General features: G+C 49.1%; 1 protein-coding gene across 1 annotated transcript in view; it reads right to left on the bottom strand.

The window, feature by feature from the left end:
- Positions 1-589: 589 nt before the first annotated feature.
- tacr2 (tachykinin receptor 2) overlaps positions 590-26,239 on the bottom strand; it is a 214,556-nt gene continuing 188,906 nt past the window's right edge. Inside the window, exons 4-5 of the mRNA XM_038773776.1 lie at positions 13,530-13,726; positions 590-1,577 (exon numbers count right to left, since the gene is read on the bottom strand). Coding sequence (XP_038629704.1) covers positions 1,355-1,577; positions 13,530-13,726 — 420 coding nt within the window. The 3' untranslated portion in view covers positions 590-1,354. The remainder of the gene's footprint in view (positions 1,578-13,529; positions 13,727-26,239) is intronic.

The raw sequence follows: 26,239 nt of genomic DNA, 5'->3' as shown, positions 1-26,239 counted from the left end.
CTGGGAAACCCCAGCGACAGGAATGGAGGGGATCTGTGAGAGTTTGAATTAGAGAGGCGAGGGGAGGATGGGCAAATGGGGTTACCATCATGGGGCGGGTGGCCCCGATTTGGCATTTCCCCAAAGGATGTACCACCCTTCCTGTCCTCCAGAGCACACAGTGAAAGCTCTTCAGCTGTTCATCATGTCCCCTCCTCCCCCCACAGACCAAACAATTCCAACAGAAGCAGAACAAAGCTGTTAATGGCATTTCATAGTCCACGTAACAGCCTCATTGGCCTAAGGGTGGGAAAGCTGCCTGATGCTTTCCCCAGCCCCTGTAATGTGGGGAGAGGATGGGGACACAGCTCGTCACCCACGTCAAATATGCCAGTGTGAGTGGACCACAAAGTTCACCCCAAAACCCCCCCTACAAGGAGTTATTTCTGAAGTTCTCATCTCTGTGTAGGATGGGTGGAAATCAGGATGATGATGATATGATTTAGTGGCCGTGATTGACCTGACCAGCTGCCTTGTTTATCGACTCCAACATTCCAAAATACCACAGACGCCAAGGTAAAACTGAAACAATCACAACAGACAAATGTAATCACGGAATGCAAATTTAAATATGATTAACCTTACATTTCAACAGTTATTTTTCTATAATAAACTAGCCCATTGGTGTTAATAATGAATCATATTTCCAGAAGACAAATGATTGAAACTGCTTCATTCACAAATAATAAAACTGGAATGATGCCTAAACTTCAAAATACCTCAATTATAATCAAACATTTTTGACCATTCGGAGGTTCAGAGAGATACCATGCAAATCCAATTCTTCTTTTCCTCTGTCCTGTATTTACACATCTTATCTTCAGGAATATACAATAAGAATGCAAGGTTAAACCCCAAAACGTAGACACTGGAATGAAGGTTACAGTATAAGGTGAATTCCCTACACCTTCAGCTGCCAGTTTTATCCCAGTGTACAGTATAGTTCACGATGTGAGAAGCCAAATTGCTGGATTGGAGAACTTGGGGACATGATTGATGAATTGGGACCCAGCTTCGGAGGATCAGGAGTCAGAACTGGGGAACGGGAACTGGAATTGGAGAATTAGGAACTGGAGTGGAAGATTCCGGAACCTTTGTGGAATCTGGATCAAAAGAATTGGGAATCTGGAGTTGAGAATTAGGAACCTGACTCAATGTTTGGTTCTCCTTGGCTGTAGCGAGTGGCTTCATGTGGGAACTATGTCTCACAATGTTGCTCCTTGTCTCGATGGACAACTGGCCTCCTTCTGGACTATTACAATTCTGTGATTCAATCTCTGAAGGGATAATAGTCCGATACAAGAAGATATGCGTTTCAAAGAATAGTTTGAGAGCTGACATATTCTCTCTTTGTCTCTTCAGTTTCTTCATAATTGGAATTGATGCGACAATTTGTTGTTGTCTCCATTCTAGTCATGGTGTAAGTGCTGCTACGTGTAGTTCGGAAGCTTGCTGTTGTTGTTAACTCCTGTTCATCATACCTACTAACATGTATAAAAGGGCAGCAACGAAAAGCTTTCTTAAACCCAACGCGAAACCTGTTAATGACAACAGAAGAAAGATTAATAAAGCATCATGGGAGCCAATAGCTTTACACCTTTGATGAATAGCATTTACTGTCAGAGGAACCTTTCTTTCATCCAGTTCTTGAATTTAGTAGAAATGCCAAACAAAAGGTTGGCACGGTGGCATAGTGGTTAGCACTGCTACTTCACAGTACCAGCACCCGGGTTCAATTCCAGCCTCTGTCTGTGTGGAGTTTGCACTTTCTCCACGTGTCTAAGTGGGTTTCCTCCGGGTGCTCCAGTTTTCAACAGTCCAAAGACGTGCAGGTTAGGTGGATTGGCCTAAATTGGCCCTTAGTGTCCAAAAGGTTATGTGGAATCATTGGGTTACGGGGATAGGGTAGAGGCGTGGGCTTAAGTAGGGTGCTCTTTCCAAGAGCCGGTGCAGACTCGATGGGCCTAAGGGCCTCCTTCTGCACTGTAGGGATTCCATGAAAGCAAACCACACATCAGATAATCCCCAGCATAGCTCAACCCGCCAATCGTGTCACTTAATTGCCTCAACTTAATTTATGCCGTCCACTAACATTCCAACATTGGGAAATTATTCCACAACTTACTATCCTTTGAAGTTCTTCCTCGCATCACTTCTTATTCCCAACTTGGGACACAGAATGTGAGTAATTTGAGACATGACATGGTGAGTGTAATGTGCTTGGGAGGAACAGAACTTTGAAACTCTGGTTCCCAAGGCTCTCCACCAGTGTTGGGTGGGGGGGGGGGGGCAGGGGCGGGTTCTCACCTCCTGTCAGGGTCTGTGGTAGACTAATCGACAGAGATTAATTTCTGTGATTAAACAACTACTCAACCACAGTTTATCATGTAACTACCTGCATGGAGGAGGATCATCTAGATGTGACTGTGGTCTTTATATACTTCCTGTGCGCCAAACTTTCCGTTTTTTAATTTGTGTCCCTGAAATTGCCAAATATTATTGGGAAACATTAAGGAACACTGGGTAAGGACCATTGCCTGTGATGTGAACAGTTTGCTCTGTGAGAAGAGGGTTGGGAACATTGGTACAGAAACAGGCCATTCAGCCCTCAGACCCTTTTCTGTAATCAGTTAGATCAGGGGTGGGCAAACTTTTCCGTGCAAGGGCCACATTCAGAAATTCACAATTTTAAAGGGCCGCATAGTATATTAATTAATAGTCCCGGTTGTAACCAATTAGCGTGCGGCATATACCTCAGCGCTTCTCCCTGCGGCATCCTGCCTTTAGCCCTCTTTTTCTCTACTTTTCAAAAATGGCGCTTCACCCGGTTATGAATCTGGGCGCCTCATATAGAACATAGAACAGTACAGCACAGAACAGACCCTTCGGCCCTCGATGTTGTGCCGAGCAATGATCACCCTATTCAAGTCAACGTATCCACCCTATACCAGTATCCCAACAGCCCCCCCCCCCCCCCCCCCCCATTAACCTTATATAAAAAAAATAATTTAAAAAAAAAAATGTAAAATTTTTTTTTGAGGACTTGATCTTAGTGGGGCGCATAAAGACCTTTGGCGGGCCGCATGCGGCCCGCGGGCCGTAGTTTGCCCACCCTTGAATTAGATTGTGACTGATCTGTATTTTTACTTCATCCACCCCTCTTTATTTCTTAATACTTAACACAAGGAAAACTGATCAATCTGAATGCTCGCATTCAGAGTATCTTTGACTTTGTCTAAATACATTTTTCTGGAACCTACCTCTTCATTCACCTGAGCAAGGAGCAGTGCTCGAAAGCTAGTGATTTGAAACAAACCTATTGACTTTAACCTGGTGTTATAAGACTTCTTACTGTGTTGCTTCCTCAGTCACTCTCTCTCTCAGTCACTCTCTCTCTCAGTCACTCTCTCTCTCAGTCACTCTCTCTCTGTCACACTCTCTCTCTCAGTCACACTCTCTCTCTCAGTCACACTCTCACTCAGTCACTCTCTCTCAGTCACACTCTCTCTCTCAGTCACACTCTCACTCAGTCACTCTCTCTCAGTCACTCTCTCTCTCAGTCACTCGCTCTCTCAGTCACTCGCTCTCTCAGTCACTCGCTCTCTCAGTCACTCTCGCTCAGTCACTCTCTCTCTCTGCCACTCTCTCTGCCACTCTCTCTCTCTGCCTCTCTCTCTCTCTGCCTCTCTCTCTCTCTGCCACTCTCTCTCTCTGCCACTCTCTCTCTGCCACTCTCTCTCTCTCTGTCACTCTCTCTCTCTGTCACTCTCTCTCTCTGTCACTCTCTCTCTCTGTCACTCTCTCTCTCTCTGTCACTCTCTCTCTGTCACTCTCTCTCTGTCACTCCCTCTCTGTCACTCCCTCTCTGTCACTCCCTCTCTGTCACTCTCTCTCTGTCGCACTGTCTCTCAGTCACTCTCTCAGTCACTGTCTCTCTCAAGCACTCTCTCTCTCAGTCACACTCTCTGTCACTCTCTCTCTCAGTCACATTCTCTCTCAGTAATTCTCTCTCTCTGTAGCTGTCTCTCAGTCGCTGTCTCTCTGTCTCTCAGTCACTCTCACTCTCTCTCTCAGTCACTCTCTCTCTTGAAAAACTTACCTTGAAGGGTGACATCACAGAAAAGCAGTGACCTGATTGGCTGGTAAGGAAAATGCTCCAATTAGCAGTAGCTGGGAGAAATTTAACTCTGTGTGTTTGGTAAGTATTGTGATTGGTAAGTAAAATCTTTATTCCTTTCACTTATCCATTATTTGGTATTATATTTGTAATCAGTTAAGGTAAAGTGTAAAAATGGCAGGAGATCCCAGACCTGTGTTATGCTCCTCGTGCTCAATGTGGGAGTTCAGGGACGTGGCCGATGCCCCGACTCCTTCATGTGCGGGAAGGGTGTCCAGCTGCAGCTCCTGTTAGACCAGGGGTGGGCAAACTACGGCCCGCGGGCCGCATGTGGCCCGCCAAATGTCTTTATGCGGCCCACCAAGTCATTAAAAAAAAAAAAAAATTTAAAATTTTTTTTTTTAATTTTAAATTTTTTTTTAAGGTTAATGGGGGGGGGGGCTGTTGGGTTACTTACTGGTATAGGGTGGATACGTTGACTTGAGTAGGGTGATCATTGCTCGGCACAAGTCAAGAGCCGAAGGGCCTGTTCTGTGCTGTACTGTTCTATGTTCTATATGAGGCGCCCAGAATCATAACCGGGTGAAGTAATTATTTACTTAATATACTATGCGGCCCTTTAAAATTGTGAATTTCTGAATGTGGCCCTTGCACGGAAAAGTTTGCCCACCCCTGTGTTAGACTGTATGATGGCTTTGGAGCTGCGGATGGACTCACATTGGAGCATCTGCGATGCTGAGGATGTGGTGGATAGCATGTTCAGTGAGTTGGTCACACTGCAGATTAGGATTGGTGAGGGAGACAGGGAATGGGTGACCAAAAGGAAGAGAAAGAGCAGGAAGGCAGTGCAGGTGTCCCCTGCGGTCATCTCCCTCCAAAACAGGTATACCGTTTGGATATTGTTGGGGGAGATGACTCACCAGGGGAAGGCAGTAGTAACCAGGCTCATGGCACTGTGGCTAGCTCTGCTGCACAGAAGGGTGGGGAAAAGACTGGCAGGGCTATAGTCATAGGGGATTCAATTGTAAGGGGAGTAGACAGGCGTTTCAGTGGTCGAAAACGAGACTCCCGAATGGTATGTTGCCTCCCGGGTGCACGGATCAGGGATGTCTCAGATCGGCTGCAGGACATACTGAAGGGGAAGGGTGAATAGCCAGTTGTTGTGGTGCATATAGGCACCAACGATATAGGTAGAAATCAGAATTTAGGGAGGTAGGACATAAGTTAAAAAGTAGGACCTCAAAGGTAGTAATCTCAGGATTGCTACCAGTGCCACAAGACAGTCAGAGTAGAAATTCGAGAATAGTCAGAATGAATACGTGGCTTGAGAGATGGTGCAGGAGGGAGGGGTTCAGATTTTTGGGACATTGGAACCGGTTCTGGGGGTGGTGGGACCATTACAAATCGGATGGTCTACACCTGGGCAGGACTGGAACCAATGTCCTCGGGGCTGCTTTTGCTAACACTGTTGGGTTGGTTTCAAACTAATGTGGCAGGGGGATGGGAACCAGATTAGGAAATTAGAGGTCAGTAAAGAAGCAGCAACTAAAGCCAGTAAGGTAATGGATAATAAACTCAATGTGACTAAGGGGAAGAGTAGACAGGGAAGAGATGATGATCGCAAAGGGACAGGTGGTCTGAGGTGCATTTGTTTTAATGCGAGAAGTGTAGCAGGTAAGGCAGATGAACTTAGGGCTTGGATTAGTACCTGGGAATATGATGTTATTGGTATTACTGAGACTTGGTTGAGGGATGAGCAAGACTGGCAACTAAATATCCAAGGGTATAGATGGGTATAGGGAGGGATAGAGAGGGAGGTAAAAGGGGTGGAGGAGTTGCATTACTGGTCAGAGGTGATATCACAGCTGTGATTAAGGAGGGCACGATGTGAGACTAGCTAAGATGAAAAAGGAAGCATACATAAGATCGAGGTGACTCAAACTGATGAAGCTTTGGAGGAATATCGGAAAAGTAGGACAAATCTCAAACGCGCAATAAAGAGGACTAAAAGGGGTCATGAAATATCTTTGGCTAACAGGGTTAAGGAAAATCCCAAAGCCTTTTATTCGTATATAAGGAGCAAGAGGGTAACTAGAGAAAGGATTGGCCCACTCAAAGACAAAAGAGGGAATTTATGCGTGGAGTCAGAGGAAATGAGTGAGCTTGCTAATGAGTACTTTGCATCGGTATTCAACAAGGAGAGGGACATGATGGATGTTGAGACTAGGAATGGATGTTTAAATACTCGTCATGTCGGCATAAGGAAGGGGGAGGTTTTGGGTATTCTAAAAGGCATTAAGGTGGACAAGTCCCCAGGACCGGATGGGATCTATCCCAGGTTACTGAGGCAAGCGAGGGACAAAATAGCTGGGGCCTTAACAGATATCTTTGCAGCATCCTTGAGCACGGGTGAGGTCCCGGAGGACTGGAGAATTGCTAATGTTGTCCCTTTGTTTAAGAAGGGTAGCAGGGATAATCCAGGGAATTATAGACCTGTGAGCTTGACGTCAGTGGTAGGCATACTGTTGGAGAAGATACCGAGGGATAGGATCTATTCACATTTGGAAGAAAATAGACTTATCAGTGATAGGCAGCATGGTTTTGTGCAGGGAAGGTCATGTCTTACAAACCTAATAGAATTCTTTGAGGAAGTGACAAAGTTAATTGATGAGGGAAGGGTTGTAGATGTCATATACATGGACTTTAGTAAGGTGTTTGATAAGCTTTCCCATGGCAGGTCGATGGAAAAAGTGAAGTTGTATGGGGTTCAGGGTGTACTAGCTAGATGGATAAAGAACTGGCTGGGCAACAGGAGACAGAGAGTAGTGGTGGAAGGGAGTGTCTCAAAATGGAGAAAGGTGACTAGTGGTGTTCCACAGGGATCTGTGCTCGGACCACTGTTGTTTGTGATATACATAAATGATCTGGACGAAGGTATAAGGTAGGCATACTCTTGCAACAGTAGTGAACACGCCAACATTGAGGGCATTTAAAAATTTATTGGATAAGCATATGGATGATAAGGGCATAGTGTAGGTTAGATGGCCTTTAGATTTTTTCCATGTCGGTGCAACATCGAAGGCCGAAGGGCCTGTACTGCGCTGTATCATTCTATGTTCTATGTTCTATAAGGGGCCTGATTAGCCAGTTTGCAGATGATACTAAGATTGGTGGAGTTGCAGATAGCGAGGAGGACTGTCAGAGAATACATCAAAATACAGATAGATTGGAGAGTTGGGCAGAGAAATGGCAGATGGAGTTCAATCCAGGCAAATGCGAGGTGATGCATTTTGGAAGATCTAACTCAAGAGCAGACTATATGGTCAATGGAAGAGTCCTGGGGAAAATTGATGTACAGAGAGATCTGGGAGTTCAGGTCCATTGTACCCTGAAGGTGGCAACACAGGTTGATAGAGTGGTCAAGAAGGCATACAGCATGCTTGCCTTCATCGGAAGGGGTATTGAGTACAAGAGTCGGCAGGTCATGTTACAGTTGTATCGGACTTTGGTTAGGCCACATTTGGAATACTGCGTGAAGTTCTGGTCGCCACATTACCAGAAGGATGTGGATGCTTTGGAGAGGGTGCAGAGGAGGTTCACCAGGATGTTGCCTGGTATGGAGGGTGCTAGCTATGAAGAAAGGTTGAGTAGATTAGGATTGTTTTCATTGGAAAGACAGAGGTTGAGGGGAGACCTGATTGAGGTCTACAAAATTAAGAGAGGTATGGACAGGTTGGATAGCAACAAGCTTTTTCCAAGAGTGGGAGTGCCATTACAAGGGGTCACGATTTCAAGGTGAGAGGGGAAAAGTTTAAGGGAGATGTGCGTGGAAAGTTTTTTACGCAGTGGGTGGTGGGTGCCTGGAATCCTTTGCCAGCGGAGGTGATAGAGGCAGGTACGATAGCATCATTTAAGATGCATCTGGACAGATATATAAACGGGTGGGGAACAGAGAGAAGTAGACCTTGGAAAATAGGCAACAGGTGAAGATAAAGGATCTGGATCGGCGCATGCTGGGCGGGCCGAAGGCCTGTTCCTGTGCTGTAATTTTCTTTGTTATTTGTTCGTCTCTCAGTCACTGTCTCTCTCAAGCACACTCTCTCAGTCACTCTCTCTCTCAGTCACTCTCTTTCTCTGTCACTCTCTCTCAGTCACTCTCTCTCTTAGTCACTCTCTGTCTCTCAGTCACTCTCTGTCACTGTCTCTCAGTCACTCTCTCTCTCAGTCACTCTCTCTCAGTCTCTCTCTCAGTCACTTTCTCTCTCTCAGTCACTCTCTCTGTCACTCTCTCCCTCAGTCATTCTCTCTCAAAATCACTCTCTCTCTCAGTCACTCTTTGGCTCTGTCACTCCATCAGTCACTCTCTCTCTCAGTCACTCTCTCTCTCTCTCTCTCACTCTCTCTCAGTCACTCGCTCTCTGTCACTCTCTCTCAGTCACTCACTCTCTCAGTCACTCTCTCTCTCAGTCACTCTCTCACTCACTCTCTCTGAGTCACTCTCTCACTCAGTCTCTCTCACTCTCTCACTCACTCTCTCAGTCAGCCTCTCTCTCTCAGTCACTCTCTCACTCTCTCTCACTCACTCACTCTCTCTCAGTCACTCTCTCCCTCATTCACTCTCTCTCTGTTATTCTCTCTCTCCCTGTCACTCTCGCTCAGGCACTCGCTCCCTTATTTACCCTCTCTCTGTTATTCTCTCTCTCTCTGTCACTCTCTCTCAAAGTCACTCTCTCTCTCAGCCACTCTTTCGCTCTGTCACTCTCTCATTTACTCTCTCCAACTTACTCTCTCTCACTCTCTCTCAGTCACTGTCTCTCTCAGTCACTCTATCACTCTCTCCCTCAGTCACTATCTCTCTCAAAGTCACTCTCTCTCTCTCAGTCAATCTTTCGCTCTGTCACTCTCTCAGTCACTCTCTCCCTCAGTCACTCTCTCTCAGTCACTCTCTCTCAGTCACTCTCTCTCAGTCACTCTCTCTCTCAGTCACTCTCTCTCTGTCAGTGTCTCTCTCAGTCACTCTCTCTCTCTGTCACTCTCTCTGTCACTCTCTTTGTCACTCTCTCTCTGTCACTCTCTCTCAGTCACACTTTCTCCCTCAGTGACTCTCTCTCCCTCAGTCAACCTCTCAGTGAGAACTCCTTCTCACTCTTTCTCAGTCACTCTAGGTCTCTCTCTCAGTCACTCTCTCTCTGTCTCTCTCTGTCACTCTCTCTCTCAGTCACTCTGTCTCAGTCACTCTTTCTCGCTGGCTCTGTCACTCTCTCAGTCACTGTCTCTCTCAAGCACTCTCTCTCTCAGTCACACTCTCTGTCACTCTCTCAGTCACACTCTCTGTCATTCTCTCTCTCAGTCACTCTCTCTCAGTCACTCTCTCTCTCAGTCACTCTCTCTCTGTGTCACTCTCTCTCTCAGTCACTCTCTCTCTCTGTCGCTGTCTCTCAGTCACTTTCTCTGTCACTGTCTCTCTCAAGCACTCTCGCTCAGTCACTCTCTCATTCACTCTCTCAGTCACTCTCCCTCTCAGTTATTCTCCCTCTCAGTTACTCTCAGTCAGTCACTCTCTCTCTCTGTCACTCTCTCAGTCTCTCTCTCACTCACTCACTCTCCCTCAGTCACTCTCTCTCTCAGTCTTTCTCTCTCTCAGTCACTCTCTCTCAGTCACTCTCTCTCTGTCACTCTCTCAGTCACTCTCTGTTAGTCACTCTCTGTCTCTCAGTCACTCTCTGTCGCTGTCTCTCAGTCTCTCTCTCAGTCACTGTATCTCTCAGTCACTCTCTGTCACTCTCTCCCTCAGTCAATCTCTCTCAAAGTCACTCCGTTTCTCAGTCACTCTCTCAATCACTCTCTCTCACTCACTCTCTCTCACTCTCTCTCAGTCACTCTCTCTCTCAAGCACTCTCTCTCAGTCACACTCTCAGTCACTCTCTCTCTCTGTCGCTCTCTCTCAGTCACTGTCTCTCTCAGTCACTCTCTCTGTCACGCTCTCCCTCAGTCACTCTCTCTCTCAAAGTTACTCTCTCTCTCTCAGTCACTTTCGCTCTGTTACTCTCTCAGTCACTCTCTCTCTCTCAGTCACTCTCTTTCTCAGTCACTCTTCTCAGTGACTCTCTCTCTCTGTCACTCTCTCTCTCTGTCACTCTCTCTCAGTCACTTTCTCTCTCTGTAACTCTATCACTCACTCTCTCTCACTCACTCTCTCTGTCACTCTCTCTCAGTCACTCACTCTCTCAGTCACTCTCTCTCACAGTCACTCTCTCACTCACTCTCTCTCACTCTCTCACACACTCTCTCTCAGTCAGCCTCTCTCTCTCAGTCACTCTCTCTCACTCACTCACTCTCTCTCAGTCACTCTCTCTCAGTCACTCACTCTCTCTGTCACTCTCTCTTAGTCACTCTCTCTCTCAGTCACTCTCTCTCAGTCACTCTCTCTCAGTCACTCTCTCTCTCTGTCACTCTCTCTCAGTCACTCTCTCTCAGTCACTCTCTCTTAGTCACTCTCTCTCAGTCACTCTCTCTCAGTCACTCTCTCTCTCAGTCACTCTTTCTCGCTGTGTCTGTCACTCTCTCAGTCACACTCTCTGTCACTCTCTCTCTCAGTCACATTCTCTGTCACTCTCAGTCACTGTCTCTCTCAGTCACTCACTCTCTCTGTCGCTGTCTCTCAGTCACTCTCTCTCTCAGTCACTCTCTCTCTCAGTCACTCTCTCTCTGTCACTCTCTCTCTGTTATTCTCCCTCTCAGTTACTCTCAGTCAGTCACTCTCTCTCTCTGTCACTCTTTCAGCCTCTCTCTCACTCACTCACTCTCCCTCAGTCACTCTCTCTCTCAGTCATTCTCTCTCAGTCACTCTCTCTCTGTCACTCTCTCAGTCACTCTCTGTTAGTCACTCTCTGTCTCTCAGTCACCCTCTGTCGCTGTCTCTCAGTCTCTCTCTCAGTCACTGTATCTCTCAGTCACTCTCTGTCACTCTCTCCCTCAGTCAATCTCTCTCAAAGTCACTCCGTTTCTCAGTCACTCTCTCAGTCACTCTCTCTCACTCACTCTCTCTCACTCTCTCTCAGTCACTCTCTCTCTCAAGCACTCTCTCTCAGTCACACTCTCAGTCACTCTCTCTCTCAGTCACTCTCTCTCACTCACTCACTCTCTCTCAGTCACTCTCTCTCAGTCACTCACTCTCAGTCACTCTCTCTTAGTCACTCTCTCTCTCAGTCACTCTCTCTCAGTCACTCTCTCTCTCAGTCACTCTTTCTCGCTGTGTCTGTCACTCTCCCAGTCACACTCTCTGTCACTCTCTCTCTCAGTCACATTCTCTGTCACTCTCAGTCACTGTCTCTCTCAGTCACTCACTCTCTCTGTCGCTGTCTCTCAGTCACTCTCTCTCTCAGTCACTCTCTCTCTCAGTCACTCTCTCTCTGTCACTCTCTCTCTGTTATTCTCCCTCTCAGTTACTCTCAGTCACTCTCTCTCTCTGTCACTCTCTCTCTAAGTCTCTCCCTCTCTCAGTCACTCTCTCTCTCAGTCACTCTCTCTCTGTCGCTGTCTCTCAGTCACTCTCTCTGTCACTGTCTCTCTCAAGCACACTCTCTGCCACTCTCTCTCTCAGTCACTCTCTTTCTCTGACACTCTCTCTCAGTCACACTCTCTCTTAGTCACTCTCTGTCTCTCAGTTACTCTCTGTCACTGTCTCTCAGTCACTCTCTCTCAGTCACTCTCTCTCAGTCTCTCTCTCTCTCAGTCACTCTCTCTCTCAGTCACTCTCTGTCACTGTCTCTCAGTCACTCTCTCTGTCACGGTCTCTCTCAAGCACACTCTCTCAGTCACTCTCTCTCTCAGTCACTCTCTTTCTCTGTCACTCTCTCTCAGTCACACTCTCTCTTAGTCACTCTCTCTCAGTCTCTCTCTCTCTCAGTCACTGTCTCTCTCTCAGTCACTCTCTGCCACTCTCTCCTTCAGTCACTCTCTCTCTCAAAGTCACTCTCTCTCAGTCACTCTTTCGCTCTGTCTCTCTCTCAGTTACTCCCTCAGTCACTCTCTCTCTCACTCACTCCCTCTCACTCTCTATCTAAGTCACTCTCTCGCTCAAGCACTCTCTCTCAGTCACACTCTCAGTCACTCTCTCTCTGCCTCTCTCCATCAGTCACTGTCTCTCCCTCAGTCACTCTCTCTGTCACTCTCCATCTCTCACTCTGTCACTCCATCAGTCACTCTCTCTCTCAGTCACTCTCTTTCTCCGTCACTCTCTCTCAGTCACTCTCTCTCTCTCTCTCTCACTCTCTCTCAGTCACTCTCTCTCTGTCACTCTCTCTCAGTCACTCACTCTCTCAGTCACTCTTTCTCTGTCACTCTCTCACTCACTCTCTCTGAGTCACTCTCTCACTCAGTCTCTCTCACTCTCTCACTCACTCTCTCAGTCAGCCTCTCTCTCTGTCACTCTCTCACTCTCTCTCACTCACTCACTCTCTCTCAGTCACTCTCTCTCTCTGTCACTCTCTCAGTCACTCTCTCTCTCATTCACTCTCTCTCTGTTATTCTCTCTCTCCCTGTCACTCTCGCTCAGTCACTCGCTCCCTTATTTACTCTCTCTCTGTTATTCTCTCTCTCTCTGTCACTCTCTCCCTCAGTCACTCTCTCTCAAAGTCACTCTCTCTCTCTCAGTCACTCTTTCGCTCTGTCACTCTCTCAGTCACTCTCTCTCTCATTCACTCTCTCTCTGTTATTCTCTCTCTCCCTGTCACTCACGCTCAGTCACTCGCTCCCTTATTTACTCTCTCTCTGTTATTCTCTCTCTCTCTGTCACTCTCTCCCTCAGTCACTCTCTCTCAAAGTCACTCTCTCTCTCTCTCTCAGTCACTCTTTCACTCTGTCACTCTCTCAGTCACTCTCTCTCAGTCACTCTCTCTCTCTCTCACTCTCTCTCAATCACTGTCTCTCTCTGTCACTCTCTCTCTGTCACTCTCTCTCAGTCACTCTCTCTCTCTCTCTCACTCTATCACTCACTCTCTCACTCACTCTCTCGGTCACTCCCTCTCAGTCACTCACTCTCTCAGTCACTCTCTCTCTCAGTCACTCTCTCTCAGTCACTCTCTCACTCTCTCACTCACTCTCTCTCAGTCAGCCTCTCTCTCTCAGTCACTCTCTCACTCACTCTCTCCGTCACTCTCTCTCTCTGTCACTCTATCACTCACTCTCTCCCTCATTCACTCTCTCTCTGTTATTCTCTCTCTTCCTGTCACTCTCTCCCTCAGTCACTCTCTCCCTCATTCACTCTCTCTGTCACTCTCTCTCAGTCACTCTCTGTGCAGTCACTCTCTGTGCAGTCACTCTCTCTCTCTCCCTCTCTCTATCCCTCAGTCACTCTGTCAGTTGTTCTTACCGGTGGTTTAGGCAGCAGTAAATGATGGGGTTGAACATGGTGGAGCTCATGGCAAGCCAGAACAGTCCCAGGTACACCTGCTGTATGTAGGTTTCATAATAGATGTCCTTATTGAAACTCGCAAGGATAAAATACAAATGGTAGGGCAGCCAGCAAACAGCAAAGGTCAGAATCACCACGATCATCATTTTCACTATCTGAAACAGAGTAAGCAACATCAGGTATGCTTTTTTTTAAGCGATAATTTATTGAAGCTATATCAAGAAATACAAAAACAGAAACAATGAAAGAACAGCTAAAAACAAGCTATAATACAGTAACAATGCATTTAACACAATAGCAATACGGCACAACAGAAACACCCTTTTATACAAATCCATCAGCCAAACCCTAAAATGATTTAACCCTAATAACCCACCTCTACCCCTAAATAACCAATAACTGCAATACCCCAACCCTCCACCTCCCAACCCACAATCCTACGGCTGCCATTCCAATACTCCTTGGGAAAGTTGATGAACAGCTTCCACCTCATGGAGAACCCCTCATCCATTCCTGCAACGGCAAAGCTAATTTTCTCCAAATGAAGCAACTCAGACATGTCCTGCCCCAAGACCTGATACTAGTGGATCCGAGGACTGCCAGTTTGGCAAAATTCTCCCCCGGGCTAACAGGGGATATATGACAGCCGTATGAGGGTGTCCAGAGGGTTGGCGGGGGTGGGCTCTCAGATGACCAGAGGCCTTAGAACCATAGAAATGTTACAGAACAGAAGGAGCCCATTTGGCCCATCTTGTCCATGCCAACCCAAGGAGATCCAGGTGCCCTTTCTAATCCTACGTTCCTGCACCCGATCCATAGCTTGTAGCTACAGCACTTGAGGTGCATATCAAAGTAAAAGAGTTTAGGGTCTCCGTCTCCACCGCTAATTTGGGCAAGGGATTCCAGAATCCCACCACATTCTGCTTAAATAAATTCTTCCTCATGTCCCCTCTACACCTTCAGCTACTTATCTTGATTCTATGTCCCCTGGTTCTAGAATTCTCCACCAAGAGAAACAATTTTATCCCATCCACCCTATCTCTTCCCCTCATAATATTGTACACCTCCATTAAGTTACCCCTCAGCCTTCTTTATTCCAAGGAAAATAACTCCAATCTATCCAGGGTGGGTTTTTAGTCCCACCGCATATGATTTCTGGTGTGGCACAGTATCGGGACTCTCCGTGGGGTTGTCATGTGAGAGTACCCTTAAGAAATAGGTGTTTATAAGTGGGTATGTATATAAATATCTGTAGTGAGAGTACCTTTAAGAAATAGGTGTTTATAAGTGGGTGTGTATATAAATATCTGTAGTGAGAGTACCTTTAAGAAATGGGTGTTTACTACTGCAGTGATTTCAGAGAGTGGGTGGAGCTGGGCTGTCTGTCTGATTTTTACTTTTGTTTTAGGCTGTTTGCTGCAGGGTGTGTTTTAGTTTTGTTTCAGTGTTGGAGCTGAAGCCAGACAAAGCAGGTGCACTGTTGATCTCTCTGCCATGAAAAGACTATCTCTTGATCCCCATACCACAATCTATTAAAGTTGTGGGTCAGGTGAACTTCATGATACACTTTGGGGTTCTCTAAACCTTAGCCCATAACAAATTTGTGGCTCGTCTGGGATAAAAGTCTATCTATGGGGTTGGCTTAGTGAACTTAAAGATAGTGAGGGGTGGTTGCTTTTCAGGTGTGGTATTCTAGTTTAAGTAGGGAGTGTGTTTTGGACAATGGCTCTTTCAGAGGCTCTGAAGTTTTTGGGGGTGGAGACAGTCACACGCAGTACCTTACGGACAGAGACTAAAAGCAGACTGTTAGATTTGGCAAAAACATTGCAGTTAACATTACCTGACAAAATTGCGAAAAGATGAGGTAATTATGGCAGTGGCTAAGCATTTAAAGTTGCCTGAGATACTGTTTGACTCATTGGAAATGGCAAAAATTCAGTTACAACTTAAACAAATGGAACATGAGAAAGAATTAAAGCAGATTGAATACGAAAGAGATAGAGAGGAAAAAGAAAGAGAGAGAGAAGAAAGGAGAAAAGAAAGAATAGCCCCAGCAGAACAAAAAGAAAGAGAAAGGGAGATACAGATCAGGGGAAAAGATAAAGGGCAAAATTCTCCGCACCCGTGGAAAGTCGGCAAACCGTCGTAAAAATCGGGACCGTTTTACGACGGTCGCGAAGGCTTCATTTCCCGACGGATTCCTTCCTGGAAATGGGCTAGTATCGCGGCCAGCGTCAATTACGTGCTGATGACGATGGAACGCGACGACGACACGAACCCTCCCGATGTGACGCCGCCCGACGCCGTAAAAAGGGCGCGGGCGAACCACAGAATCTGTCGGGCAGGATGTTGGGAGCCGAGGAGAGCTGCTCCTCGCTTTGTAGATGCGACGTCGAGGCGCTGCTCGTGCCGTGGAGCAGAGGAGGGCATCATCCGCCCGCAAGAGGGCATCGCCAACCTGCCAGCACGGTAGCCATGCCTGGCCCCGAGGAGAGATGCAATCGTCTGATGACAACTTGCCCCCCCCCAAACTGTGCCAGTATCTGAACGGACTGCTGATACCTACTGTTTTGTAATGATCTACCTTGTTCCCTCCCCCAACAGGCCAAGGCCGTCTAACCACCCGTGAGCGGCACAAGACTGGAGGGGGTTTGCCCACATGCACCCCTCATCACCTTTGAACAGAGGGCACTGGACCTTGTTGGGGGGTCTGCCACCCGCGATATCGCGCAATGCGAGGTTGGCGGAACTGCAGCAAGTGAGACAACCCTCCCTGACAAACACCCCCCCTCCCCCATCCTCTGGTCCCTTCACAAACCCTGCCCACTGGGACACCTCCCCATCCTCTGTCCCTTCACACACCCTGCCCACTGGGACACCTCCCCATCCTCTGTCCCTTCACACACCCTGCCCACTGGGACCGTCCAGCGGCCTGCCGAGCAAATCGAAATAACCCGTCTCATTCTCTTCCCGAGGACGTGATGCCGAACGACCAGGGCCGTCTGGCTGCAGACGGAGACAGGAATCTGCCGCCACCTCACCCGGGGCCTCACAACAGAGGGTGCCCGATCAGCGGGCAGCCCTATCCGCCCCAACCCAATCTGCGGACCAGGACGCACAGAGGGTTCGAAGTCCACCACCACCACCAGAAATGGCCAGGGACAACCCTCCTGTCGCTGAGCAGCCCCACACCCATGGACGAGGCCCTAAGCATTGAGAGCGTCGGGCTTGCGGCACTGCTTCTTCCTCCCACCACATCCATCATCCCAGAAGATACACACCCCGGCGGGCCTATTTAGTGATGAGTCTCCTGGGGCACAGTCTGGTTGGCACATCACAGATGAGCAGGTACAGCAGGTGGAGGTCGGAGCAACAGAGGGCCCGGACTCGCGGAGGCCAGACCAGGCCCAGGATGCAGCTGGCTCCCAGACGTTTTCTGAGTTCCTGGAGTTTATCAACCCACCCGCACAAGCCGATGCCTCAGGAAACCCAGGGAAACAATGAGGGGATGAGGGCTTCCTTCCAGACTCTGCAGACGCTGTTAGAGGAGTCGAACCGCGTCCAAGAGCAGGGAGTGGTGCCGCTCATGGCAGAGGACCCAGTCCGACACCGCACGGGTGGCATCCGCGGTGGAGGCAATGGGTCAGGTTATGCAAGACGTTGGGGTTAATGTGCACGCGTCATCCCTCGGCCCTGGACAGGGTTGCCCTCTCACAGGCAGCAATGTGCCAGAGCCAAAACGACATTGCCGGCGCCCTGCGGGCCATGGCCGAGTCTCAGCAGGTCATTGGCCAGTCGCAGCACGCCATGGCACAGTCCCAGCAGTCGATAGCACAGTCCCAGCAGTCGCTGGCACAGTCCCAGCAGTCGATAGCACAGTCGCAGCAGTCGGTCGCGGAGACCATCAACCGCCTGACACATGTGCTGGATGGCGTCGTGCACACACAGGTTGAGATCGCACAGTCCCTGGCGGGAATGTCTAACTCCCTGGACTCCGTCTCTGCAAACCTTCGGATCCTGGTGGATACCGTTGCAGGTCTCCAGGACTGGCAGCGCCAGGTGTCGGTGGTGCGACGGGGCACCTGCCCGCTCGCACCTCTGTCCCAAAGTGAGGCCCGGGGGCCACCGGGCTCCCCGAGGGAGGAGGAGGTTTCGGGGTCCGTCCCATTAACTCCATCACGGGACGTCCCGGAATTCTCGGCCTCCCCCCGTCCCATCCCTGGTGCATCGAGTGGGCAGCAGGCAGAGCAGGGTGGCACAATGTCACCCGAGACGCCCGCAGAGCAGCCTGGCCCATCAAGGGCCGGGTCGCCCCAGGAAACGCTTGGCCAAGGAGAAACGAGTCGAGGGGGCGATTCGCAGCAATCCTCCTCCACTCCTGCGTATCATCTGGGGATTCACTTTAGACGTAGTGGTAGGGCCCGTAAGGCAACTAAGATAGACACTGAGTAAGTTGGCACGGGTGAAGGGCACAGTTTAGTTGTAGGGGCTAGGGCACCTGTAAATAATTGTTAATATTAAACGCACTGTTCCACCTTACTTGTAATACCGTGTGATTGTTCCACAGCCACAGGAATCGTGATGGTGACCGAGTGTCGCTGGGGGTGACGGTGGGTGAAACCTCGGTGCCGGGTGTGCAGTCCCTGCCCCTACCCCCCTCCCACAGCTAGCCACGCGGGCACGTGATGGAGTGTCAGTGACGAACTCAGCGGCCACCAAGGTGGATGGTTCAGCTATTGCCATGGGTCAGACTCTCTCTAACGATTCTGAGCTCACAGCTCTTCGCAGAGCGGGCTGTCATCATTCCACATTGCACTGATCACACCCGCTGACACAGCCATCAATGTTGTGCCATTCCGTCTGTACCCAGTGATAAGCGTCATGTCGAAGTGGAGCAGTGTACACTGAGGGGGGGGGGGGGGGGGTTGTGGTGGTGGCAGTTGTGTGGTGACCCTCTGCATGACTAGCGATGCAGGTGGTGGTTTGGTGTTCATCGGGGACGTCACATGCGATGCGTGAACCGTGCTGCCACCAGGGCGTCGCGTGCCCGCCGTCCTTGCCGGGTCCGTCGTGCCGCCTCCTGGACATCACCAGCACCTGGGTCGTGTCTGCGTTCTGCGCCCGCCACTCCGCCAGCCTCCTCCTCGTCCTCCTCCTCCTCCCTCCTCCTCCTCCTCCTCCCTCCTCTGTGCTGGCACCACTGCCACTAGCTTCTCCCTCCGCCTCCTGCAACAGTCATCTCCCCTCTGCATCGCGATGTTGTGCAGCGCACAGCAGACCACTACAATGCGAGCGACCCTGTCGGCCTGGTAACTGCAGGGCCCCGTCCGGAGCGGTCCAGGCACCTGAATCTCATCTTCAGGATGCCAAGGCAGCGCTCCACCACACCCCTGGTTGCTGCATGGGCCTCGTTGTATCGTGTTTCCGCATTGGTCTGAGGCCTACGTATAGGCGTCATCAGCCAAGACCTCAGCGGATAACCCCTGTCACCTAGCAACCAGCCCCTCAGCCGGGGGGGACGTCCCTCAAACATCGCAGGGATGAACGACTGCGCTAGTATGTAGGAGTCATGCACACTCCCTGGGAACCTTGCACAGACGTTCATGAACCTCATGTGGGGGTCGCATACCACCTGGACATTAATGGAGTATGTCCCCCTCCTGTTTGTGAACACTTCCTTGTCCACAGCAGGCGGGCGCATGGGGACGCGAACACAGTCGATTGACCCCTGAACCCTCGGTATCCCGGCCACACTGGCAAATCCACGGGCTCGTGAGTCTTGACTTGCTTGGTCCTCGGGAAAGGTGATGTAGCGATCGGCGATGGCATAGAGGGCGTCGGTCACATCCCGGATGCAACTGTGCACCGATGACTGGGAGATCCCGGAGACGTCCCCGCTCGGAGACTGGAAGGAGCCGGTAGCATAGAAGTTCAGAGCGACCGTCACCTTGATGGCTATCGGGATCGCGTGTCCTCCCCCCGTTCCACGTGGGGCGAGGTGCGACAGGAGTTCGCAGATATGTATCACCGTCTGCCTACTCAGCCGGAGTCTTCTCCTGCAGGTGATGTCCGGCATTGTTAGGAAAGAGACCCGGACACGTACACCCTCGGCTTTGGTCGTCGCCTCTGACGCCGTGGCTGCACCCTCACTCTCTCCTCTTCCTCCTCCTCCTCCTCCTCCTCCTCCTCCCCCCATGCTGCTCGACGACTGGCAACTCCTCGGCCCTTCCCTCTGCTGCTGCAGCTGGCCCTGCAGCCACTGCGGGTTGTGGGTGTGGATGCTGCTGCATCTCCAAATCCAGTAGAGCGGCCCCAACCACTGCGCAGACATAGCCGTTCTGTTCCCATGCATCGTGCTAACCTACAGAAGGGTGGTAGGAGGCAGAGAAACGGGACATGTTAGACGGACGTTAGTCGACACCTCGGCAGCCGCCAGCCATGGGATACCAGTGTGTCCCGGTGGCCTGGTCGCAGCTGCTGACATGCGGTCAGCCTAACCCCTGGTCACTTTCTGCATCCAACGGCCAGTAAACTATGGCCTCCTCACGGGTGCGGTCAGTGGCCTGTGGCCGGAAGCCACAGGGGAACCAGCGGCCGTGTCCTCGTCACCTGCACACCATGGCATGGTGGCAGACATTTGTTACGGGTTGGACGGCTCACTCTCTACCTAACCCCCCCCCTCCATCGCCCCCCACTGCCTCCCCCGTCTCCCCCACTGCCCCCTCCCGTCTCCCCCACTGCCTCCTCCGTCTCCCCCACTGCCTCCCCCGTCTCCCCCACTGCCTCCCCGTCTCCCCCACTGCCTCCCCCGTTTCCCCACCTCCTCCTCCGTCTCCCCCACTGCCTCCCCGTCTCCCCCACTGCCTCCCCCGTCTCCCCCACTGCCCCCTCCGTCTCCCCCACTGCCCCCTCCGTCTCCCCCACTGCATCCTCCGTCTCCCCCACTGCCCCCTCCGTCTCCCCCACTGCCTCCCCGTCTCCCCCACTGCCTCCCCCGTCTTCCCCCACTGCCCCCTCCGTCTCCCCCACTGCCTCCCCCGTCGCCCCCACTGCCTCCCCCGTCTCCCCCACTGCCTCCCCGTCTCCCCCACTGCCCCCCCGTCTCCCCCACTGCCTCCCCCGTCTCCCCCCCACTGCCCCCGTTCTGGACCCCCTCCCGTTCCCAGGGATGCCTTCCCCGTTGTGGCCAGACTCGAGCGGTGCGCTGAACGGTGCGCTGAGCGGTGCGCAGAGTGGTGCCCTGACCTCCTCCAAGCAGTCGTCAGCCAGGCCGACTGGTTGACGAATTTAAAAAGCAGGTGTGTTTCACGACGTCCAAACAGGGCGCCATGACGTCGGGACTTCGGCCCATCCGGGCCGGTGAATAGCGGGGGGGCTCTCAGTGGCGATTCTGGTCGTGTCAGGGGCGGGAAGGAGGCGTTTGTCGGGAAACGCGACTCCGACAATTTGCGGGGTTCGGAGAATAGCGGGAGGGCGTCGGAACAGCGTCGCCGTAAAAATTTCCGACGCCCGCTATTCTCCGAACCGTCGTGAGTCCGGAGAATCGCGCCCAAAGAGAGAGAATTTGAACTTCAGAAAATGGCTATGAAACATGAGTCAGTTAAAATTGGCAGATGTAAACATAAGAACATAAGAACATAAGAACTAGGAGCAGGGGTAGGCCATCTGGCCCCTCGAGCCTGCTCCGCCATTCAATGAGATCATGGCTGATCTTTTGTGGACTCAGCTCCACTTTCCGGCCCGAACACCATAACCCTTAATCCCTTTATTCTTCAAAAAACTATCTATCTTTACCTTAAAAACATGTAATGAAGGAGCCTCAACTGCTTCACTGGGCAAGGAATTCCATAGATTCACAACCCTTTGGGTGAAGAAGTTCCTCCTAAACTCAGTCCTAAATCTACTTCCCCTTATTTTGAGGCTATGCCCCCTAGTTCTGCTGTCACCTGCCCGCATCTATCCTATCTATTCCCTTCATAATTTTAAATGTTTCGATAAGATCCCCCCTCATCCTTCTAAATTCCAACGAGTACAGTCCCAGTCTACTCAACCTCTCCTCATAATCCAACCCCTTCAGCTCTGGGATTAACCTAGTGAATCTCCTCTGCACACCCTCCAGCGCCAGTACGTCCTTTCTCAAGTAAAGGGAAACCTACAGTTGGATGATAGTGATTAGGATAGTGAGAAAGAGCGTCAAAGTCGAAGGCTTGGTGGGAATCTATTTAAATATATGCAAGCGGTAGTAGGAGTAATAGAGAAACTATCTTGTCCAGGAATACAGTTTATCTTGGGTAATGATATAGCTGGATCGCAGGTGGGAGTGATGCCTACTGTGGTTGATATGCCAGTGGAAAATCAGACACTGAAGTGTTGAAGGACGAATATCCTGGGATTTTTCCGGATTGTGTAGTAACAAGGTTGCAAAGTGTGTCTACTTCAATGCAAGGAGCATTCGGAACTTGGAGCATGGATTGGTACCTGGGACTACGATGTTGTGGGCATTATAGAGACATTGTTAGAACAGGGACAACAATGGTTGTTGGAAGTTCCGGGCTACAGATGTTTCAGTAAGAGTAGGGAAGGTGGTAAAAGAGGTGGAGGAGTAGCTTTGTTAATCAAGGATAGTTTAACGTCTGCAGAAAGGCAGTTCGAGAGGGATCTGACTACTGAGGTAATATGAGCTGAAGTTAGAAATAGGAAAGGGGCGGTCACGTTGTTATGGGTTTTCTATAGGCTCCCAGGGAGTAATAGAGATGTGGAGGAAGAAATTGCAAAACAGATTATGGATAGGTGTGGAGGTCTCAGGGTAGTTGTCATGGGTGACTTTAACTTTGGATATTGATTGGAACCTCTATAGGTCAAACAGTTCGGATGGGCACTTTTTGTACAGTGTGTGCAGGAGAGTTTCCTGACACAATATGTGGATAGGCCGACAAGAGAGGGGGCCACATTGGATTTGGTACTGGGTAATAAACCGGGCCAAGTGTTAGATTTGTTTGTGGGAGAGCACTTTGGAGATAGTGACCACAATTCAGTGTCTTTCACTATTGCAATGGAGAGGGATAGAGCCATATGGCAGGGCAAGGTTTATAATTGGGCGAGGGGTAAGTATGATGCAATTAGGCAAGAATTAGGGAGCGTAAGATGGGAACAGAAACTGTCAGGGAAAGGAACAAATGAAAAGCGGAGCTTGTTCAAGGAACAAATACTGCATGTCCTTGATATGTATGTCCCTATCAGGCAGGGAGGAAATGGCCATGTGAGGGAACCATGGTTCACAAAAGAGGTTGAATGTCTTGTCAAGGGGAAAAGGGAAGCATAAGTAAGGATGAGAAAACAAGGTTCAGTTGGGTCACTTGAGGGTTAAAAGGTAGCAAAGAATGAGCTAAAAAAAAAAGGCTTAGGAGAGCTAGGAGGGGGCATGAGAAGTCCTTGGCGGGTCAGATCAAGGAAAACCCCAAGGCTTTTTACTCTTATTTGAGAAATAAAAGAATGACCAGGGTGAGATCAGGGCTGGTCAAGGACAGTAGTGGGAACTTGTGCATGGAGTCAGAAGAGATAGGAGAGGCATTGTAAGAATACTTTTCTTTAGTGTTCACCAAGGAGAGGGGCCATGTTTTGAGGATGAGAGTGTGATACAGGTGGGTAGGCTGGATGAGGTAGATTTTTCTGAGGAAGATGTATTAGCAATTTTGAAAAACCTTAGGGTCGACAAGTCCCCTGGGCCAGATGGGATATATCCAAGGATTCTTTGGGAGGCAAGGGACGAGATTGCAGAGCCTTTGGCTTTGATCTTTGGGTCCTCACTGTCCATGGGGATAGTGCCAGAGGACTGGACAGTGGCGAATGTTGTTCCTCTGTTCAAGAAAGGGTATAGGAATGACCCTGGTAATTATAGGCTGGTTAGTCTTACTTCTGATGGTCGCTAAGTTAATGGAAAAGGTCCCGAAGGATAGGATTTATGACCATCTGGAAAGATGCAGCTTAATCCGGGATAGTCAACACGGATTCGTGAAGGGTAAGTCTTGCCTCACAAATTTGATTGAATTCTTTGAGGAGGTAACTAAGTGTGTAGATAAAAGTAGAGCGGTTGATGTCGTATACATGGATTTTAGTAAGGCGTTTGATAAGGTTCCCCATGGTCGGCTCATGAAGAAAGTAAGGAGGTGTGGGATAGAGGGAAATTTGGCCAATTGGATAAGTAACTGGCTATCACATAGAAGACAGAGGGTGGACCACTCTTTATTGGCCTGGACAGAGGGATGGAAAATTTCTAGACTGGAGACCAGTTACCAGCGGGATCAGTGCTGGGTCCTCTGCTATTTGTGATTTTTATCAATGACTTGGAGGAGGGGGCTGAAGGGTGTGTCAGTAAATTTACTGATGACACCAAGATTGGTGGAGTAGTGGATGAGGTGGAGGGCTAGAGTAGGATACAAAGAGACATTGATAGGATGCAGAGCTGGGCCGAAAAATGGCAGATGGAGTTTAACCCTGATAAGTGCTAGGTGATTCATTTTGGTCGAAAAAATTTGAATGCGGATTACAGGGTCAACGGCAGGGTTCTGAGGAACAGAGAGAACTTGGGGTTCATGTCCACAGATCTCTGAAGGTTGCCACTCAAGTGGATAGAGCCATGAAAAGGCCTATTGTGTGTTAGCGTTTATTAACAGGGGGCTTGAATTTAAGAGCCGTGGGGTTATGCTGCAACTGTACAGGACCCTGGTGAGACCACATTTGGAGTATTGTGTGCAGTTCTGGTCACCTCACTATAGGAAGGATGTGGAAGCATTGGAAAGGGCACAAAGGATATTTAGCAGGATGCTGCCTGGTTTGTAGGATGGGTCTTATGAGGAAAGGTTGAGGGAGCAAGGGCTTTTCTCTTTGGAGCGGAGGAGGATGAGAGGCGACTTAACAGAGGTTTATAAGATGATAAGGGGGATAGATAGAGTGGACGTTCAGAGACAATTTCCTCGGGTGGATGTAGCTGTTACAAGGGGGCATAACTATAAGGTTCAGGGTGGGAGATATAGGAGGAATGTCCGAGGTAGGTTCTTTACTCAGAGAGTGGTTAGGGTTTGGAATGGACTGCCTGCTGTGATAGTGGAGTTGGACATTTTAGGAACCTTCAAGCGGTTATTGGATAGGCACATGGAGCACACCAGGATGACAGGGAGTGGGATGGCTTGATCTTGGTTCCGGACAAGGCTTGGCACAACATCGAGGGCTGAGGATTCTGTTCTGTGCTGTACTGTTCTATGTTCTATGTTCAAAGTCACATGTTAAGACAAGAGGATAAATCAAAGAGTGAAGATGAAGTTGAAGTGCAATTGTCAGAAATGATTTTTGATCAGATGGTTGAAAAAGAACAAGAACAGGTAGAGGATGAGGCAGATATTTTTATTTCAGGAAAATTGGCGGAGTTACAACAGAAAGATATAGAAATGAAACGGATGTATCAAAAAGCATACACAGAAGAGGAATCTGAGTGGATACCAGAGTGTTATTACCGTAAAAGTGATGTCTTGATGAGAAAAAGGAGACCTTTACATATGCAGGCGGATGAAAAGTGGGCAGAAGTTCATCAAGTAGTATTGCTGGTAGAGTATAGAAAGGAGGTGTTGCGAGTTGCACATGAGGCACCAGTGGGAGGTCATTTGGGAATAAGGAAAACTCAAGCTAAAACAACACTAAGTAATGCTTACACTGTCCTTTTAACATCCAGAAGACTGACAAAAGAAATACCGTTTATTGGCCTGGACTACATAAAGATGGAGTAAAATTTTGTCAATCATGTCACACATGTCAAGTGATAGGGAAACCTCAAGCAATGATAAAACCAGCGCCCTTAATACCCATTCCAGCATTTGAGGAACCTTTTACAAGGATCCTAATTGATTACATAGGACCGCTTCCTGAATCAAAAAGTGGGAATCAATATCTTTTGACAATAATGGATGTGTCTACTCGGTTTCCAGAGGTCATTCCAGTACGTAATATTACAGCTAAACAGATTGTGGAGGAATTACTTAAATTTTTTACTAGATATGGACTACCCACAGAAATTCAATTGGATCAAGGAACAAATTTAACCTCCAGGGTGTTCAAAGAAGTTATGGATTGCTTTGCAATAAAACAATTTTATCAACTGCATACCATCCAGAATCGTAGGGTGCGTTAGAAAAGTGGCATCAGACATTAAAGACAATGTTGAGGGCGTATTGTCAAGATTATCCAGCGTATTGGGGAAAAGGAATTCCATTCGCATTGTTTGCAATTAGGGATGCACCTAATGAGTCAACCAAATTTAGTCCTTTTGAACTAATTTTTGGTCATGAGGTAAGAGGACCACTTAAATTGATTAAGGAAAAATTGGTGAGTGAGAAATCGGAAATTACATTATTAGATTACGTGTCAAATTTTAGGGAACGATTAAATAGAGCAGGTGAATTGGCTAGACAGTGTTTAAAAGGTGCACAAAATGTGATGAAATGGGTCGCAGGCAAGAAATCCAAAGTTCGTAGTTTTGCCAGTGGAGATAAAGTTTTAGTGTTGTTACCAGTGGTAGGTGAACCTTTAAGAACTAGGTTTTGTGGACCTTATCAGATTGAAAGGAAATTAAGTGAGATGAATTATGTGGTTAAAACACCAGATAGAAGGAAAACTCA

This window comes from Scyliorhinus canicula, chromosome 16, assembly GCF_902713615.1.
Source record: "Scyliorhinus canicula chromosome 16, sScyCan1.1, whole genome shotgun sequence".
Taxonomy (NCBI): domain Eukaryota; kingdom Metazoa; phylum Chordata; class Chondrichthyes; order Carcharhiniformes; family Scyliorhinidae; genus Scyliorhinus; species Scyliorhinus canicula.
Note: the sequence above shows the minus strand (reverse complement) of the source record. Positions and strands in the feature narration are given on the sequence as shown.